The sequence below is a fragment of the Lonchura striata genome, chromosome 19, assembly GCF_046129695.1.
Source record: "Lonchura striata isolate bLonStr1 chromosome 19, bLonStr1.mat, whole genome shotgun sequence".
NCBI classification, from domain to species: Eukaryota; Metazoa; Chordata; class Aves; order Passeriformes; family Estrildidae; genus Lonchura; species Lonchura striata.
The window spans coordinates 2167290-2185090 of NC_134621.1; the positions used below are offsets into that span (position 1 = coordinate 2167290).

Sequence of the window (17801 nt, forward strand, 5' to 3'; positions counted from 1 at the left end):
AGTCTCCTGGAGTGTTCAGCTTTGCTAGACTCCAACTATGTTTTGGTTTTTCTGAGTAAAGGCAGAGAGCTCAGTCTAAACTTCACAGCAACTCTGCTTACTGAGCTGCTCCACTAGCCAATGAGAAGTCAGAAAACTGTTAAAACATGCAAGGGCTGATCCTGTTCCTTGAAGCTCCACAGGAATTTTGCCAGTGATTTTTCCAGAATGCAATCCAGCTTCATAAAAACACACATATATATTTTTACATGTATAGATATATGCATATATTTTTATTTTTATATACACACACATATATGTATATATTTATAGACATATATATTTATACACATAATGCAAACCAGCTTCACAAAAACACATATTATTTATACATATATAGATGTATGTATGTATTTTTATTTGTATATATACATGCATATATATTTATAGATATATTTATATACATAATGCAATCCAGCTTCATAAAAACTCACATATATACTTATACATAGATATCTGTATATATTTTTATTTATATATATACACACACATATATGTATATATTTATAGATATATATATTTATACACATAATGCAATCCAGGTTCACAAAAACACACATATATACTTATACATAGATATATGCATATATTTTTATTGATATATATACATATGTATATATTTACACACATATATATTTATACGCATAATGCAAAACAGCTTCACAAAACATATATATATTTATACAGCTATAGATATATGTATATATTTATATATATATATATATACATATTTATTTTATATATAGGTATATATTTTTAATATATGTATGCATATTTATATGCACCTCATGAAACCAATAAACAACACCTCAGAACACAGAAAAACTTTGTGTAGGAAGCCTGGGGGACAGACTGGACAGTGCCCAGGAAACCATCAAGAGCAAATCAGGTAATTTATGACTTTTATTTGTGGCTGGTGGAGCTCTGAAGGTAGGCAGCCACCCTTCTAGTGCTGCATGCTGTGAAATCTGGAGCTGACCAACCAGTTTTAGCTCCTTACCAGTTTTTTTAATAGCAAAAGTCACAACTGTGCTCAACTTAAAGTGTTCAGTGTCACAGGAGCATTTGGAACTGTGAGATTTTGTTTATTCCTTAGCTAAGGAATAGAGAGATTCCATCAGTGTGACTCCAATCAAGGTAAATAGACATGTTTTGTTTGTATAAATGAAACTTTAGTGATTGCACATTGTACTTCCAATGTTTCTGTGTTCTGTGTGTGATTCATGGGGCAAATTACCATTTATTGTCACAATTCCTTATATTTCTTTCACAATACACTGCTGCCAAGCAACACTGTCCTTTATTCTTAATCTCCCCTGCCACATGATTTCTGGTCATGCCCAGATCTCTGCTCTCTGCCTTAAACTCCTAAGCCAGCACAATTTTGTGGGAGGGATGAAGGACGGGGTGGTGAAGGCAGGCAGGTGTTCCATCGGGCACAAATTTGCAAAAGGGAATTTCTGGAATAACTGCTGCCCTGGAAGATGCCAACCTCCATCCCGGAGGCAGACAGGAGGCACAGAGCCTCAGCAGCATTTTCCCTGAGTTTCCTCTCTTTAGTCTTCTCCATCACAGCTTTCAGCAGCAGCCACTGGTGCGAAGGCACCAGGAAAGTGGCCAAACCTTTCTGCAAAGGGGACAGCAGAGGGGACAGCAGAGGGGACAGCAGAGGGGACAGCAGAGGGGACCTGTGCATCCGCTTCAACAGCGCCGACGGCAACGGCAGCCAGGCTGTGCAGTACATCTGGGAGACTGGCGATGACAAGTTTGTGGAGAAGAAGTTCCACGCTGGCATCTGGTACTCCTGTGAGGAAATCATCAATGAAGAAGGTGAGCAACGCCGTGGAAATTTATTTCATTAAGTCATCGTGGCTCTTCCTACTTATTTAGTGCGTCCTTCCCTTCTGCTTCATTAATTCCGATGTTTTATGGTGTTTACGTCGTTAAAAAGTTGCTCTCCTCTGGCAAAGGGGACCTTAGAGGATACTGCCCAGTCAATTCCTAAAAAAATTCCTAATAAATTCTAATAAATTCCTGATTTATTACAATTTTTCCTAAAATTCCCAAAATTTATTCCTAATAAATTCCTAATAAATTCTAAGGACATTAGGGTGACAGGTTGTGGCTTTGATTTAGCTGGCAGGTTCTGTTTCACATAAAGATTATTTGGTTTTTATTCCACACACCGTAACAGCAAGTCAAATGACATTAACAAGAAAGCATTTAATTTTTCCAGTGGTTTTATTCCTTCGGACAAAAATAAGCATACTTGCTTTAAATAATTCCTTCCGATCCCCTATGGCAACATAAAAAACAAAAACTGATTTTATTTTTATTTTTTTAATCATTTGCACTAATATATATTTGGGATCTAAATTACTTCCTGGATTTCCTCTTGGGCACAAATATTTCTACTTTCTTAATGTGATCTCATCTTGCATAAATCAAAGCAGAAGAGGAATATTTAATCCTGCTAAAACATGACATGGAGACTTACTAGCCATAAGAGGTGGCATTTAATTTGGGCTCACTCTGCATATGTAAATATTATTAGAAGGAAATCATTGAAATAGTTTTCATATTTATATGAAATTATTAGCTTGCCATTACAGAAACTTTCTAGTAAATTTTGTATTTTTGTATAAGGGAATTGCTGATTCAAGAATTCGAGCATTTCTTGTAAAACCAGATCAACATTAAGTTTTTCCTTTGATTGTCCTAATCAGTTTGAAAGCAACAGGTAGAACAGAACTTCAGAGAAATCAAAGCAGCTGTCACCTATGCCATAAAATACAAATATTTTCACTGTCAGCTGTCCTGAAGTCCAGTTCTACCAGAAGTTCTTGTAAGTTGTGCAGTTTCAAGGGGAAAATGTCAAAGATCAGAGCAAATTACGTGTCCAAAAGCCACTTTTTACCCATGCTCTGGGCACCAGGCTTGTGTAATTTGAGCATCTGCTTTGGAACCTCATTTTTGGAAACTCATGTTTTCTGATTTGGTGCAGTTAGGAGCTGGAAAAAAACCACCCAGCATGTTGAGATCAGAGATTTAATTCCGAGAGCTTTGTTCACAGCATCTGTGTGGGGGGCAGGAGTTCATGTGGGTTTGAAAATCAAAGCTTACAGGAAGAAATTGGAATGAAGCTTAGGGGGAATTTGTGTGAGCAGCAGCCGTGAGGAGAGCAGCTCTGCCCTAACAGGAGATTTCTCCCAGGCTGCCACTTCTGCAGAGGAATTCTCCTCTCCTGGCTCTCACAGCCACCTCCCCATGGAAATGAATTCACAGCCTTTCTCCAAGTCTTCCAGGCAGGTTCCACCTTGTGAGGACTCTGCTCAAACCCCAGGAGAAGGTTGATGTGCCAGGGTCTCTGTGTACACTAAAAACAGCCTCTCCCCATCTTCTCACTTTCTGCCTGTATGATAGATTCTGCATTTTCTTCTTTCTATTAATCTATTTCTTTAGATAATTACAAAATCCAAAATAATCCTGAATTTGATTTATTTTTTTGTTTTTTTAGGTGAGACATGTAGAAGCTTTATCAGTCTGACTCCAGCTTCTGATCGAGGTAGACATGTATATTTTTTGTCTGTAGTCAAAACTTTCCTGATCACACTTTCCAATATAAGTATTCTGCATTAAATAAAATTAATCCATTTCAAAAATGCTCGCTTTAATCATAAAGAGTATTTTTTCTTCTTTATTTAGTTTTCCAACTCCAAAATTAAGGTTATATGACTTATAATATCAATGCATGCCTTTCTGAAGACACACCACTAGAATATGAATGGCTTTTGAAATTTGAATATGGGTGCTGGAAGTCCAAATTTGTGTATTTTTGCCCTCTGTCTCCTCATACTTCCATATTTGCAGCCAGGAATTCTGTGGCAGTGTGTGAACATCCACCAGGAGGTTTGTGTGCTGAGGGGATTGAGGGAGCTCTGCTGTGCACCAAACCAGCCTTGGTGGAATCTGCATCCCTGTGCCTTACTCAGAGCTGTGAGGAGACGTTTCCATTCTCTTCTTTCAAAGAATATTCAATAATTCTTAATAAAGAAAAATGAATTCTTAATAAATAATTAGAATTCTAATTATGGAATATTTCCAATATTCTTATAAAACATTGCTGTGTGGAAACCCTGCCCAGAACAGGTTTGTGTTCTGCACATGGTGTGTGAGCCAAACTCAGGGTGCAGCAGGCTCAGCCTCCCCGAATTTCTCCCCCCTGGCTCTCACACACAGGGCTGATCCCTGTTCAGTGCATTTCTTACAAAGCCTCACTGGCCAAAAATGTTCAGATGCAAACTCTTACAGCTGGAGCAGCCAGAACTGTTGGGCAATGCAGCATCTGGAGTTCCTGATGAAAATCATAATTTTTTACAGAGATAGATTTTCTGGAGAAAAAAACCATGTCCAAGAACACCCACACATAACTTGGCCCAAGAATTTCATGTCTAAATGGCCCATGAATCAATTGTCCAAGCCAGAATTTGAGTTACACACCACACAAATGCTGCCTCCTGCCCTTGGTTGTGTCTGGTAATCAAGGATGTGTCCCAGCAGTGTTTCAATTTTTAAATTATGATTGTTTGTGCACATCTTCACGTGAAATCACTGCTTGAATCTACAATGTGTCTCAGGACACATTTGGTTTTTAAAAAGTTTGGGGAAGACCATTTGCCAGATCTTGCTACAGCAAATTTGGACACAAGGAGGCCTCCTGCTCCTGGCTGTGGGACATCAGCACGCTAAAGGTCAGACAGCAGGCTGAGAGACTTTAATGGGAGGATTAATTTCTTGCATAAGATGTAATTACCAGATCTCCAAAAAGAGGGGAATTAGCAGATTACTAGGGAAATGAATCTCAGCGAAACCTGGAGGCTGTCTGGGCTCATGAAGGCTTCTCTGTCCAAAAACAATCAAGATGCTGTTTGGTTCAAAGTTAAGTCTGTGGGGAAGATTTTATTGAATGACTGGACCCACAGGCAGTGTAGGTGTGTGCATGGCCTCCAGGCTGTTTGTTAGCTGCTCCTCTCTGCACTCAGAACCGTGACAGCAACAGTTCTTTTTATATTGCCAAAGCTTTTATATTAACTTTGGTTCTTTTTATATCAACTTTGGTTCATGGTGATTTTAGGGTAGCTACAGAGTATAAAACCACACTGTCCCACCTTCTGAGTGTGTAGGAGAAACATGCAACTGCTTTTCCAATAATTATAATTTGGGGTGTCCATTGACACTGGAGTCCTCCACAGATATTCTCACTATCACAGCATCCTCACAGCCCTTGTGTTTCTGCTTAACTTTGCATGAACAATACAAATGAAGAAGGAAATGGTGCAATTCTGGAATGATTGCTGATAATATCAGTGCTGTTGATTTGGTTTCCAGGGGTTTTATGGCTGTCTATTGTAGCAGAGCTTCTCTACGTGGTTTTGCTCCTGACTGGGAACATTCTCATGTCAGTAGAAATATGCTACTACAGCTCTGTCATTGATGGGCTGAAGATCAACGCCTTCTCTGCAGTGGTCACCGTGTTAGCAGGTACAGTTAAGCATCCCCATTTCACAAAGTGAAGCAAAATTACATGGGAAAATATTATTTTCACTTAAGCATTTCTTAATGTCGTCTATTTCAAATGTTATATTTGTGGCTTTTGCTATCTTTAACTTAATTGTTTTAATTTGCTCATTTTTTGTTTCGTTGTCAGGTTGGTTGCCAAAGACTAAATAACTGATATTACTATAACATTGTATTTTTTAGGTCTTCTGGGCATGGTTGCTCACATGATGTACACGACTGTATTTCAAATGACTGTAAATCTTGGTCCTGAGGACTGGAGACCTCACACTTGGGATTATGGCTGGTCCTATGGGTACTGACTGGTTTATATTTGAATTATGTCTAATTTATAAGCAATGCCTTTAACTAATTTCACTTCTGAGGATGCAGCTCAGTAACCAGGTGTCATCACTGTTCCCTGGGAGAACCTGACCCCACCTGAACCTTCCAATTCATGCTCATGTGGCCATATTTTTACATGCTGCTTTTAATTTCACACATTTTTAACAAACTGTATTTTTAAATATTTTTTTTAAATTCTGTTTTAACATTTCAGAGTTGATGTCCTTTTTTCTCTGTTTACCACACCATGCATTTCCTCAGGAATGCATTTCAATGCTCTGAACCTGCTTTCCTGAGATATGTAATAGCTCTTTTTAACACATTTGGGTACCTCACATTTTTCTCAGTGTCCCCTGTGAGATTTATAGTCATAATAACTGCACCTTTTAACTTTTTATGCATTCCTCTTTTTTTTTTTTTAATAAACTACTTTCTGATATTAAGCTCTAAGGTTAATAGAGAAGTAAAGCTTAAATAGAGCTTAAATAGAGAAATTGGAGGTCGGGTTTCATTAAACAGGTTTGCTAAATGTAGATATTGCAACAAGACCTGTAAATGGTCATTGATCAAGAGTATTTCTCCTTCACCTAGCCTGTTCATCTTTCCCTTGCAACACAATCAAACATAAGAGGTGTTTTCAAAATTAAAATAGAAGGACTTGAATATGAAAATGCCCTGCTAATTTCTGCTAATTTTTCTTTTTTTTGTTTTCAGCCTTGCGTGGACCTCCTTCGCTTGCTGCATGGCTGCAGCTGTCACCACTATCAACAAATACACAAAAACTATCTTGGAATTCAAGCACAAAAGGAAAAAGCTGGAAAGGAGCTTTAGGATTCAGTACAGGTTTCCTGAGCACACAGCTCCAGAGAAGGTTTGCAATGTGTATGTGAACTCTTTCCAAAACACCACAGACGACCCCACACACGCCTTGAGAAGTCTGCGTCACCTGGCCACGATTTCAGTCCTGTAAAGCTGAACCTGATCTCCAAGCATTCTGTAAATCATAATCCTAGATCCAAACAAAGCAGTGCTAATGAATAAAATGTATCAATGTGTAGCATTGTTTATTTTTCTTAATAAAGAAATTGTATTTCCTGGATGTTTCAAGGAAGTCTTGGTATTGGAAAAGAAGATTCAGGTGGCTCGGTTCAGATAACAACAGTGACACAGCTTCCCCCCAGGTCTAGTTTTTAAGCAGTTTCTAATGGTGATAGAGAATATATGAGTTTCTTAGAATTTTAGAGCATCACTCCACCCTGATTCTTTATTAAAAAGTAAAAAATTCCATCCTGAAACCAAAACCCATGAGAAGCAGGGCAGCAAATAAAGCATGTGGTGCACAGCTTGGATAATTTTTTGTGGTGGAAGGTTCAGTCTCTCCAAGAAAATCTGTGGACCTCAACTTATGGTTCAAGAGTTTCATCACACACACACAGTGGATTTGCTGTGAAATGAAGGCTGGTAGAGGGAACAGGTTTCAGTGGAAACACTTACTTAAAATAAGAAGGCAAAATAAAATTGGGAAGATTGATAAGGAGGCAAACTGAAATCTGAAAAATACCTGGTTGTGGACAGCACACAACTCATCTATGGAACCAGGAATCATTCTGGGAACAGAGTCAGAAAGAATCAGAATTTGATGTATACATTTATACATGAAGAATCTATAATCAGATTAAAGATGGGGAGGTGGGAATGATTGCAATCATCACAGATCAGGAACATGGAGCTTCCTCATGGAACTGAGCCGTGGGCCTGCTTGGTTGGACACCAGATTTCCTTCACTTGGGTGATTACTCCTGTTATTGAGCCCCTTGGGAAACAATGGGTGGCACAGGTCTTACACAGTCTCCTGAGCAGCTCTGGGCTTTGGAAAAGTCCCCATATATCTTTATTCAGGCAATAAATAGAGTTTGAGCTTGTTATGCCAGCAGGAACTGTAACAGGTCAGGTTATGGCCAGGGATAAGGTGGAGCTGATAACAGAGAAGCATCATTAAGAAAATCATTGGTGGTAAGAGAGGAGAGTTTTTGTGCATGTATTGAATATATTCAAGAAATGAGATTTCCTGACCTCATTGGCAACAGGTCCCAAAGCTTCCCTGCTGCAAGTGTAAAAACAATTTCTTGAATCAAACCAGAATGTCATTTGTTCCAGTTGGTGCCCACTACCTTTTTCTTTCTTCTGTGCATATTTGATAAGAATCTGGCTCCATATTCCCTACACCATCCTACCAGGTGGCTGCAGATAGCAGTAAGGTTTGCTCTGTAATCTTTAGAAAAGTCTGTTTTTATCCTTTCCAGTGCTCTGAAACTGCCACCTGCAGTCCAGCAGGGGAACAAAGCAGTTCCTAGAGTTTGGTGCCCACTCTGTTAGGAGCAGTCTCAATCCCTTGACCAAAACACAAGATCTTGATTCCTTCCCCTCGATTCACTCATTTCTTTGGGATGGATATGTTTCTGACATCTTCACCAACAGAGGAATTATTTCTGATTCCATCTGACTTTCTGCTTTTTGTCAACCCTAACTCTTCTTTACAATAGATTTTTACCCATCTCATGCTGTTCCTGGATGTCATGGAAGAATTTCCACCTCGTCCAGGAACATACTTGGTTGATGCCTCCAAGTCCTTTGAAAAATCCAATTTATGCAAGTGCCTTGTTTTTTTTCTTAGCCTGCATGTTACTAACACAGCCTGACAGTCTCTGCCATATGCTGTTTCCTCAGGATTGTTTCTTACACAGGTTTGCATGCATATAAAGTGCTGTGGGTGGGCAAGGGCTTTTTACGTTATTGTGCAGTAAGAATCCACCCAGATCCATTCTTAAATTTCAAACTGTGTGTCTTTCTCATGCAAACTATTCAAGAAGCTGCATGTTTTCTGCTGGATATCTGGTAAATAAATTCACCTGATGAAATGCAAGATTTCTTAGCCCTATTTGAAAGCCACAATTTTATATTCTGCCTCTTATTTTAACTTTTGACACCCAGTACATCCTGGAACCACATTATTTGAAAGCAGAGGAAAACCAGCAGCATTTTTATTCTGATTCATTAGATCCAATCAATTTTGATGAATATGGCATCTCAGTAAATTTCAGGCACAGATCTACAGCAGTCCTGGTTACCACTGGAAGCTAATGAGAGAAATTGGCACCTCTGGGATGCAATTCCTGTTATCCTGAACTTGTCTTAATATTTATTTTTCTTATCATAATATTTTTATGTGCAATATATTATCCACAGGTGAGAGAGAGAAACAGAGAACAAGAAATGAAATAGAAAACTTCATATTAAATAATAGATTTCCCCAGAGGGAAAAAAAAAAATATTATGTCTAAAATACCAGTGGAGAAACCTCATCTTCAAGATGAGAAAAAGCCACTGAATTAGAGAAAAGTGTGACCCATTTAAAAGGTCATCTAATCCTTCTTTTCTTTTAGGCAGGATAAACTAAAGCTACATTGCTTTTTTACAGATGTTTCATTAATCTCTTCTTTAAAGCTTCTGAAGACAGGCATTTGAAAATTTCTGTGGCAATCTCTCCTTTGTGCTTAACTATTCTTAGCAGAAAATGCTGTGCCTGTAAATCTCCTTGGCAGCAATTTTAGCACACTGTCTTACTCCAGCAGGCATAGAGAGCAGTTCAGTCCTGCCTTCTCTGCAGAACATTTTAGGAATTTGAAAATCATTAATTAAGATATCACTGTCTTCTGCTTTCTAGATTTAAAAAAAAATCTGTTTTTAGAAACGTTCTTGATGGGATACTGGTGTAAGGTTCAAGTCCCTGCAAGATGACAGATGTTCCTTTGCCCCCAGAACTCCTTTCATGTTTGGTGATTGTGTTATGAATGAGGTATATGTGAACAATGCATATTATATGGCTCTATGCAGATAGTTACTATATGTATTACATGATATTGATTAGTTGTGCTTTTGTAGTTAAAATGAAGATTTCAGTAGTTAAAATAAAGACTATGTATGTTGGGGGGGAAGGGTTTTTTTTGTTATTTTTAGGAATGAGATACTTGCTTCGAGGAACACCTAAATCTTCCAAAGGAGAGGAATTTATGGTTTTCTCATCAGAATAAACTAATTTCTTCAGGCCTTGCTCAGACTCGAAGACGCCAGGGGATTAAAGGAAACAGTTGACATACAACAGAGTTTCTTGTTTTAAATAGAATGTATGCATAACCATGAAGGATATATGAATATGCAACAAGTGTATTGTTTTAAAGGTGATTCCTTTGTTCACAAGTCATGCTTTTCACAATTTAGTGTCCAAGAGCATCCGGATGTCCGTAATTCTTTGCTTTTTATTGTCTTGTAATTGTCCTAACTCTAAACTTTATTACTCTAATTGTATTACTATTTTTATAACCATTTTATTATTATTAAACTTTTAAAATTTTAAAAACCAAGTGATTGGCATTTTTCGCAGTATAGAAGTGAGCTGGTGCTGGAAGTTATGTGAGCAATGGGATTTGTAGCAGCAAGAGCAGTTTGGTTCCAGTGGCACATTGGATAATCCCTAAAAGCAGAAGAGTAGAAGCTTTATAGATGATTGTGTGTGTCAATAATAGTGGTGTTATTCTACTCATAGAAAGCAGCACAAGTCACTGACATTCAAAACAGAAACCTTTTTTTTTTCCCAAGTCAAAAGCAAGGAAAATAACTGAACAAAATTAATTTTCCTCTTCTGTCTTCAGCTTTTCCCTAATCCCTGAGGCAACAATGGCAAAAAACAGCTCGGGGAAGAATGTTCTGATGTAAACTGCTGCTCTGGGGATGGGATTGGCCATAAGCACCTCCTGCTTCTTCCTGCTCACCGTGGCAAGGACCTCCTCTGCCACCTCCACGGGGTGCACACCATAGGACACCTTCCTGAAAAAGACTAAATGAGAGAGGAGTGAGAGCTACAGACAGGCAGGAAGGCAGGCAGGCAGGCACAAAGGCACACAGCTAGTGAATCAGTCAAAGCAGTTTCATTTCTATGTACTTTCAATGCCTTCCCCACTCCATTCTCCTCATCAATATGTGGCCAAGATCTTTTCATAATTGAGGTAAAATTCTTACAGTCCCTAAGGGTAGGAGAAATCTGAGTGCAGTGGAATTGTCCTTTTGGACCTTTTGTGCTCTCCTCCCCCTCCATTCCTGAAGCGCTGATACATTTATTTTCTTTTTTATTTATGTTAACATTGTCTCATTTCACATTCCTTCTCTTTTCACCTGGCTAATATTACCTCTCCAATATCTCTTTTCTTTTGCTCCTCATGCCCGTTCATCCTTTCTGTCATTTCCATTATTTTTCTTTTTTTTTTTTTTAACCCTGGAAAAGCCTCCCTCCTGCTTTATGTGCCTCACCTTCATCCACCCAGACTTACATTTCCAAATAGATGCCTCCCAGTTGCCAGGTGCTGGCTGGCGATGGTATGAACAGATGAAGGTTGGACTCACAGTGCTGACAGAAATATCAAATTCTTCCATTTCAGCTCTAAGACAATCAAAAAAGCCTACAGCAGCATGCTTGGAAGCAGCATCTAAAAGTAAAAAACACACATATGAATGTTTAGAGATATGATTTCATGGAAGCAGGTGTATAATAAAACACCAGTGTTTGGGAAAATGAGCACAGAATGATTAACCAAAATGCAAAAGAATTATTTCAGACAGTGAAATTATCGTATGACATCTTTAAAACAAGCAATAAGAATAATAAGAAATAATAAGAATAATAAGAAATTATCTGTATAGGACATCTGTGCATGCAGTCTCTTGGCCATGTCAAAGAGCACATTCTGCATTTCCCAGTCAGAAACTGCACATCCTGGGTTAGGAAATAACAATTCTGTTATCCTGACAGCTCAAAAATGTCTTTGGTGGTGGAATTGTCCCTGAGATGAGTCCTCACACCTGTTTCTGCAGTTTGTAACACATCCATAAAATGCAGTGGGACACATGCACTGCTGGAATGCAGTGCTCCTCATGCTTTGTAAACTAATTAGCACTTTGCCCTGCAGCAGCTTTCAATGCTAAAGTGAACACTTCTTTATCTGCTTTTAGAGCCTTTTTATTGAGAACAGTAGGAATAAGATGACAGTGTGTGAATCTTGACCAACAAACAGAACTGTATGCTCAGTGCAGCAGAGTTGCAAAGTGCTCAATCACTTTTATTTGCCTCAGTTTACAGGGAAAATCAACCTGTGCATTTCTAGGTGGGCTCTGGGAATAGAGAGATGCTTCTCCATGCACTCATTTTGACATTCCTTCTTCTGGCAGCTTCATATCATGCTATTTCTATTTCTATTTCTATTTCTATTTCTATTTCTATTTCTTTATGCTAATAAATATTGGCTGGGGCATTGTAAAAACTCCCAAGTCCCCTAGGCAGCAGTCACATTTCTAAGGTAGCATTTTAACTATTTCCAATTGGAAAAAATTTCAGCCAAATGCTGTAGCAATGCCAAATTTGGATGCAAATTAGCACTTTTAATAACCTATGATGAGTGTCATGGTCTCCTCACAACTTTTGCATTAGAATGAATGCTTTTGCAATGTGTGACTTACAAGCTGCACGAAATGGAATTCCTATTTTCCCTTGGATGCTATTAATTAGAACAATTTGGCCAGTTCTCCTTGAGATCATGTTGGGGAGAATGGCTGCAAAAAGAGAAAGACAAGAAAGAGACACATAAGTAAAGGTGTATTTAGTGAAAAGGAGCAACAGCTGAAGTGTAAATAGCACAAATTCACTAAAGGTTGTCTCAATACTGCAAGAAAAAGTATCACAAAATCCAATAACTGGTAATTGTCTTCTAGACCTCACCTGAATTCCACATGCAGAGTTGGTTCCAGTGTTAACCCATTTAATTGCCAATGTGCTTTAAGTGGTAACAGAAAAAAAAAAAAAAAAAAAAAAAAAATACCTTTGGTTAATGTGATAGGTCCAAAATAGTTGGCATCCATGATCTTTTTATCAAGTTCCAGTGAAATGCTCTGCACTGCTCCTTTCACCTTCATGCTTGCATTGTTGATCAGTATATCCACACAGCCATAGCAGTTCAGGATTTCCTTGGCAACATCTCGAATGCAGCTTATGTCTGTGATATCCAGAAGAATCAGCTTTGGTGCATATGTCTGGTGAACAAAAACCTCATTTCAGTCAGTCTGAATGAATATTTATTATATACAAACTGTATCTGTAATTGTATTTCTATTTCTATTTCCTTGTCTTGTAAATGAATTTACCTTGATACTTGGAAGTGTTTTTGTCATTCTCACATAAATTTAGGATTTTAAGATCATCTCACTGTAAAAAGAAGATAGTTCAGCAATGAGAGCCGGGGTTGTTCAGCCTGGAGAAGGCTCTGGGAGATTTTAATGCTGCTTCCAGGGCCTGAAGGGGCTCCAGGAAAGCTGGAGAGGGACTTTGGACAAAGGGATGGAAGGACAGGACACAGGGAATGCCTTCCCACTGACACAGCGAATGGCTAAATTAGATATTAGGGGGAATTCCTCCTTGGGAGGGTGGGGATGCCCTGGCACAGGGTACCCAGAGAATCTGGGGCTGCTCCTGGATCCCTGGCAGTGCCCAAGCCAGGCTGGACAGGGCTGGGAGGAGCTGGGACAGTGGGAGGTGTCCCTGCCATGGCAGGGGTGGCTCTGGGTGGAGTGAAATACCTGAGACTTTCCCCCAAATTATGAAGAAGCTCAAAATGAATTTGATCTTTAGACCTATCTCCCACTCCTTGAGCAAACAAATGATATGAAAAACTGACAGCACTTCCTGCCATTAAAGGAAACATTTGAATCTATTTTATCCAATTTATCAGGCAAGTTCCTCTGCTGAGGATTTCCAGCTGGTGGCTTGTGCAGAACCCAGGATATGCTCCACAGGATTAGAGCAGGATTTTGGCATCATGTCTCTCTGGATGTGTTTGCTGTTGGTACCTGGGTGACCAAAGCCATCACTGAGAGCAAATCGTGTTTCTTGGACATTGTTTTGCTGGAATTAAAATTCCATTGTTTTACTGGAATTAAAATTCCATTCTGTCCCTGAGCAGGGCTTATCCCAGGCTATGAACACCTACCGTGCTGGGGTCTGTCACACTAATTAAAGCATCATACAAGGCTTCCAACTTTTCCCACGTCCTGCCACACAACACAAGCCTTGCTCCTCCTGCATGAAACACACGAGAACATTCTAGGAGAGAAAGACATTAAAAAAATAATTACAATAGTGGAAAATTGATTTTGATTATTTTGCTTGAAATGGGATGCTGATTTTGCAAAGGGTGTTAAATCCCTGCTTTAAAATTCTTTAATTTTAAATAATATGAGAAAAAAGAAAGCATTGATTTGTGATAGTACATAGATGAGAAATAAATTAAAATTAAATTTAATGCAATGGGATAATGCCTGTGTTGAATGGGCAACAGAACAACCCCAGTGCTGTGGCTTGCTGTTCTCTAGGAAATATTTCCTCCAGATTTCAGCACCCACAGGAAATCCAGTTATACTAGTCTACCCATTTTAGATTTCTTAAATGACTATGTTAGACTCTTAATATCTGTATGGAAATATTTATGGATCCACCCTTGTAGTTTTGCAAACCTGTGCAGCTGGAAGATTTTATTTAAGTAATCTTTTTCATTATTTACAACAGTAATTTTATTATTTTTTTTTCTAACATAGAAGGATTCTTAATTTAATGCCCAAAAGAGTATTTGCCAGAACAATTATAGCAACATTTTCCCTATAAACAACAGTTGAGGCAATCTTGTGAAAAAAAATGAGAAAAAAACTCCAATGTGGACAGCAATCAAGGTGAAAAGAGAAACCAATGATGTTCTCTAGAACTTCCCTGAACTTTTTTGAGTTCCAGCACTCAGAAGAAACAGGAACTAGGTTTCAATAACAATCACAAACCACTGAAAACATCTTCAATCATCACAGATTTGTTTCTCTTTTTTAACTTTGATGAATATCCCCTTTAGTCCAGAAATTCTGGCATGTAGGAAAAGAATTTGGTGGTTTCCTTAGAGCCCACACCCACAGCAGCTGGCCACACAGCTGGAATTTTAAAGCTTGGAATGGATGGCCAGCACATATGCCAGAGTGGAAAGTTAATTTTGCATTATTTGGACTCATTCAAGCCTGCAAATAACATCCTGGTCAACCTATGGGATACTGGTCATAGGTATATTTATATATAATAATGTAATGTAATGCAATATTATAATATTATAATATTCAATATATACACTGTAATGGAATGTAATGCAATGTAATATATATAATATTATATTATATATAATGTAATATAATATAATATTATATATAATGTAATATAATGTTATATTATATTATATTATATTAATAATGTAATATAATATAATAAATGTAGCATAATTCAATATACAACATATATAATGTAATATAATATATAATATAGTATAAATATAATTATATTATATATATATATAAAGGAACATGTAAAAAGTAAGGTGACACCTGTTCATGCAGCCACCCTGCACTGACAGCCTGTGAAATGAGATCTTACAGTAGCAACATGCTAAAAATAACACTCTGTGTTCTTCCAAAACCTCTCCTTCCATTGAATCAAATAAACACAAAGCTCTGCAGCTCCTACTCCTGTACCAACAGTTCCCATGGCTGAGGCTAAAAAGATACACTTCAAAACCATAGGATTTGTTTATAAATATATTTATTAACTCCTGCTTCATCCAGCCAGTTCTGAAAGTATCCAAGGCAATGTGTGCAAGTTTACCACCCAGAGGGTCGCTCTCTGGCTAATACTCATCTCTTGGAGCCAGTCTCATAAGTTCTCAGAAATAAACATTATTTCTGAGAGCTTATGTGATGATCTTATTTATAAGCATTATTATTATTACCCTTGATAGCTCAGCTACCTCAGATGGCATAAAAGTAGCAGGATGGCTCCTGTGACAGGGTTGTAAACAGAAAAGTTTTAATAAAAGGCAAAATAAAAAAGCTCTTTACAGAGAAAAACCTAACGAGGGCAAGAGGTTCTTGCTCCTGCTAAAAAACTTCACAAAAGTAATTTAATTCTTTTGTTCTCTTCTTTTCTCAGGTGGAACCTTTTGGCTTCTGTCCAATTGGCTATCCTTAAGTTTGAGGTGAAGTCCCCAAGGTCCTATGAGATGTCTTTTAACCAAATTGAGGAGAGAAACTTCTGGGTTTTTTTCCTTTTTAAGGAGACAAAAAGTAACTTGTTTACTCCATCAACAGGGAGCACATTCCTACATCTGGCTGCTTCTGAGAAAAAGGAGACAACTCACCCTTGCCTAGTCCAGAGATGGCATCTGTGATCACCACCACCTTGTTCTGCACCGCTGACTTGGACAGCAGCCACCTGACTGACTGGTAAATATAAATAATTCCACTGATCCCCAAGAGAAGCAATGGCAGAGCAAGTACAGAAAACACACCCATGGCTGTGGGGAACAAAAGACCACATGAGAGTACAGCAATCACAACACACATTCATTATTTTTCAGTTATTCCTGGTGTTTTCTGATATAGAAAATATACTGATCAGCATGTCAAAGCATTTGAAACAGTAGGAAGGTAATTGTCCAATCAATGGTGCAATATTGTTTTTTTTAATAAACAGGGCAATGTTGTTTCTTTGTCTGTTTTCCTCATCTTTCTATGGGCTAGGCAAATCTGGGTTCCTTTTATGCAAAATTACTGTATGTAGGCAAGACAATAATAAAAAATATATGTATGCATGTATAAATATATGTATATCCTATTATGCCTTGAGGCAAAATATAAACACTGAACTTTTAATTACACTGCTATTATTAGAAAACAGAGAAAAAGCTTTTAATCCAAATTTCAGATTAAACAACAGAAGCCTTTTCTGTTCTAAAAGACAGAGAAAATACAATCACTTACCATGGCTATGAAGTCTCCAGATACAGACAGACCATTCTATTGTATTTTTGCAATTCCAGGTTTAATTAAGATCCTTTAGCACTTTCACAGAGCACTGATTTGTTGAGGCTGAGTGAGAGTGGCTATGTATGGCCTGGTGGCAGGGTAAATATAGCCTGGCAGAGTGATCTGCATGCCTGACCTACCCACCAACAGCCTGGGCAGCCACAGAAAAGCTCTGAGAACGGGATCAATCCACCTGTACCAAGAACCAACCCTCCTTCTGGCAATTTTTAACTTTTTTTTCTCCACAGGAAAGTTCTTCGTACAGTATCAATTCACTTGTACCACCTCTCCTTCTGTCAACGCTTTAATTTCTTTTTCACAGAAAAGCTCTTGAAACAGTATTAATTCAACTGTATCAAGAACCACATCTCCTCCTCTTGATTTTTAACTTATTTTTCACAGAATAGCTCTTAGAACAGTATTAATTGACTTGTACAAAGAACCACCTCTTTTTCTGTCGATTTTTAACTTCTTTTCTGCCTCTGCCAAGGTCGCGGTTGAAGCGCTCAGGATGGTATTTGGTGTTCAGACTCAGATGTTTATTATTTCTTATCTATTATTATATTATTTCTTATCTGTAAGACTATCTACAGTCTTGCAAGTCCCGATTTCTACAGCATTCTACTGCCAAGCCAAAAAATGGCTAACCATCTTTTTCTACAAGGTCTTTTAAGGCTAAAATATCCAATTAAGAAATGACACCTAAGTAATTTTTACTTTTAACCCAATAACCAACCACCTGTCCCCCGCAATTTGAATTTTTCTGTCCAATTACAAAATACCACAAAGCACACACTAGAGATAGAGGATTTATTTGGGTTCCAAGTGATTTGTTTCCAAATGAACCAGAATAAAGTTATAAGAAATGTAAG

General features: G+C 38.0%; 2 protein-coding genes across 2 annotated transcripts; one reads left to right on the forward strand and one right to left on the reverse strand.

The window, feature by feature from the left end:
• Nucleotides 1–1523: 1523 nt before the first annotated feature.
• Nucleotides 1524–6910, forward strand: LOC110474896 (germ cell-specific gene 1-like protein). The gene is made up of 5 exons (XM_021538690.3): nt 1524–1869; nt 3557–3604; nt 5428–5580; nt 5800–5911; nt 6655–6910. The coding sequence occupies exons 1-5, from the start codon at nt 1524–1526 to the stop codon at nt 6908–6910; spliced, it is 915 nt and encodes a 304-aa protein (XP_021394365.1).
• Nucleotides 6911–10238: 3328 nt separating this feature from the next.
• On the reverse strand, nt 10239–16999 carry DHRS7C (dehydrogenase/reductase 7C). The gene is made up of 7 exons (XM_021538698.2): nt 16885–16999; nt 16263–16418; nt 14031–14143; nt 12867–13077; nt 12508–12600; nt 11325–11480; nt 10239–10834 (listed from the first exon to the last, which is right to left on the reverse strand). The coding sequence occupies exons 2-7, from the start codon at nt 16414–16416 to the stop codon at nt 10626–10628; spliced, it is 936 nt and encodes a 311-aa protein (XP_021394373.1). The 5' UTR covers nt 16417–16418; nt 16885–16999; the 3' UTR covers nt 10239–10625.
• Nucleotides 17000–17801: the final 802 nt, after the last annotated feature.

Bases quoted from the DNA above. Each gene is read 5' to 3' on its own strand.
- LOC110474896 (XM_021538690.3), top strand. From the start codon at position 1,524: ATGCCAACCTCCATCCCGGAGGCAGACAGGAGGCACAGAGCCTCAGCA. The intron at 3,605-5,427 runs GTAGACATGTAT...TTTGGTTTCCAG, and splicing joins GACTCCAGCTTCTGATCGAG to GGGTTTTATGGCTGTCTATT. The intron at 5,581-5,799 runs GTACAGTTAAGC...TGTATTTTTTAG, and splicing joins AGTGGTCACCGTGTTAGCAG to GTCTTCTGGGCATGGTTGCT.
- DHRS7C (XM_021538698.2), bottom strand. From the start codon at position 16,416: ATGGGTGTGTTTTCTGTACTTGCTCTGCCATTGCTTCTCTTGGGGATC. The intron at 13,078-14,030 runs GTAGGTGTTCAT...TTTGTTCACCAG, and splicing joins GTGTGACAGACCCCAGCACG to ACATATGCACCAAAGCTGAT. The intron at 12,601-12,866 runs GTATTTTTTTTT...CTCTTTTTGCAG, and splicing joins ACCTATCACATTAACCAAAG to CCATTCTCCCCAACATGATC.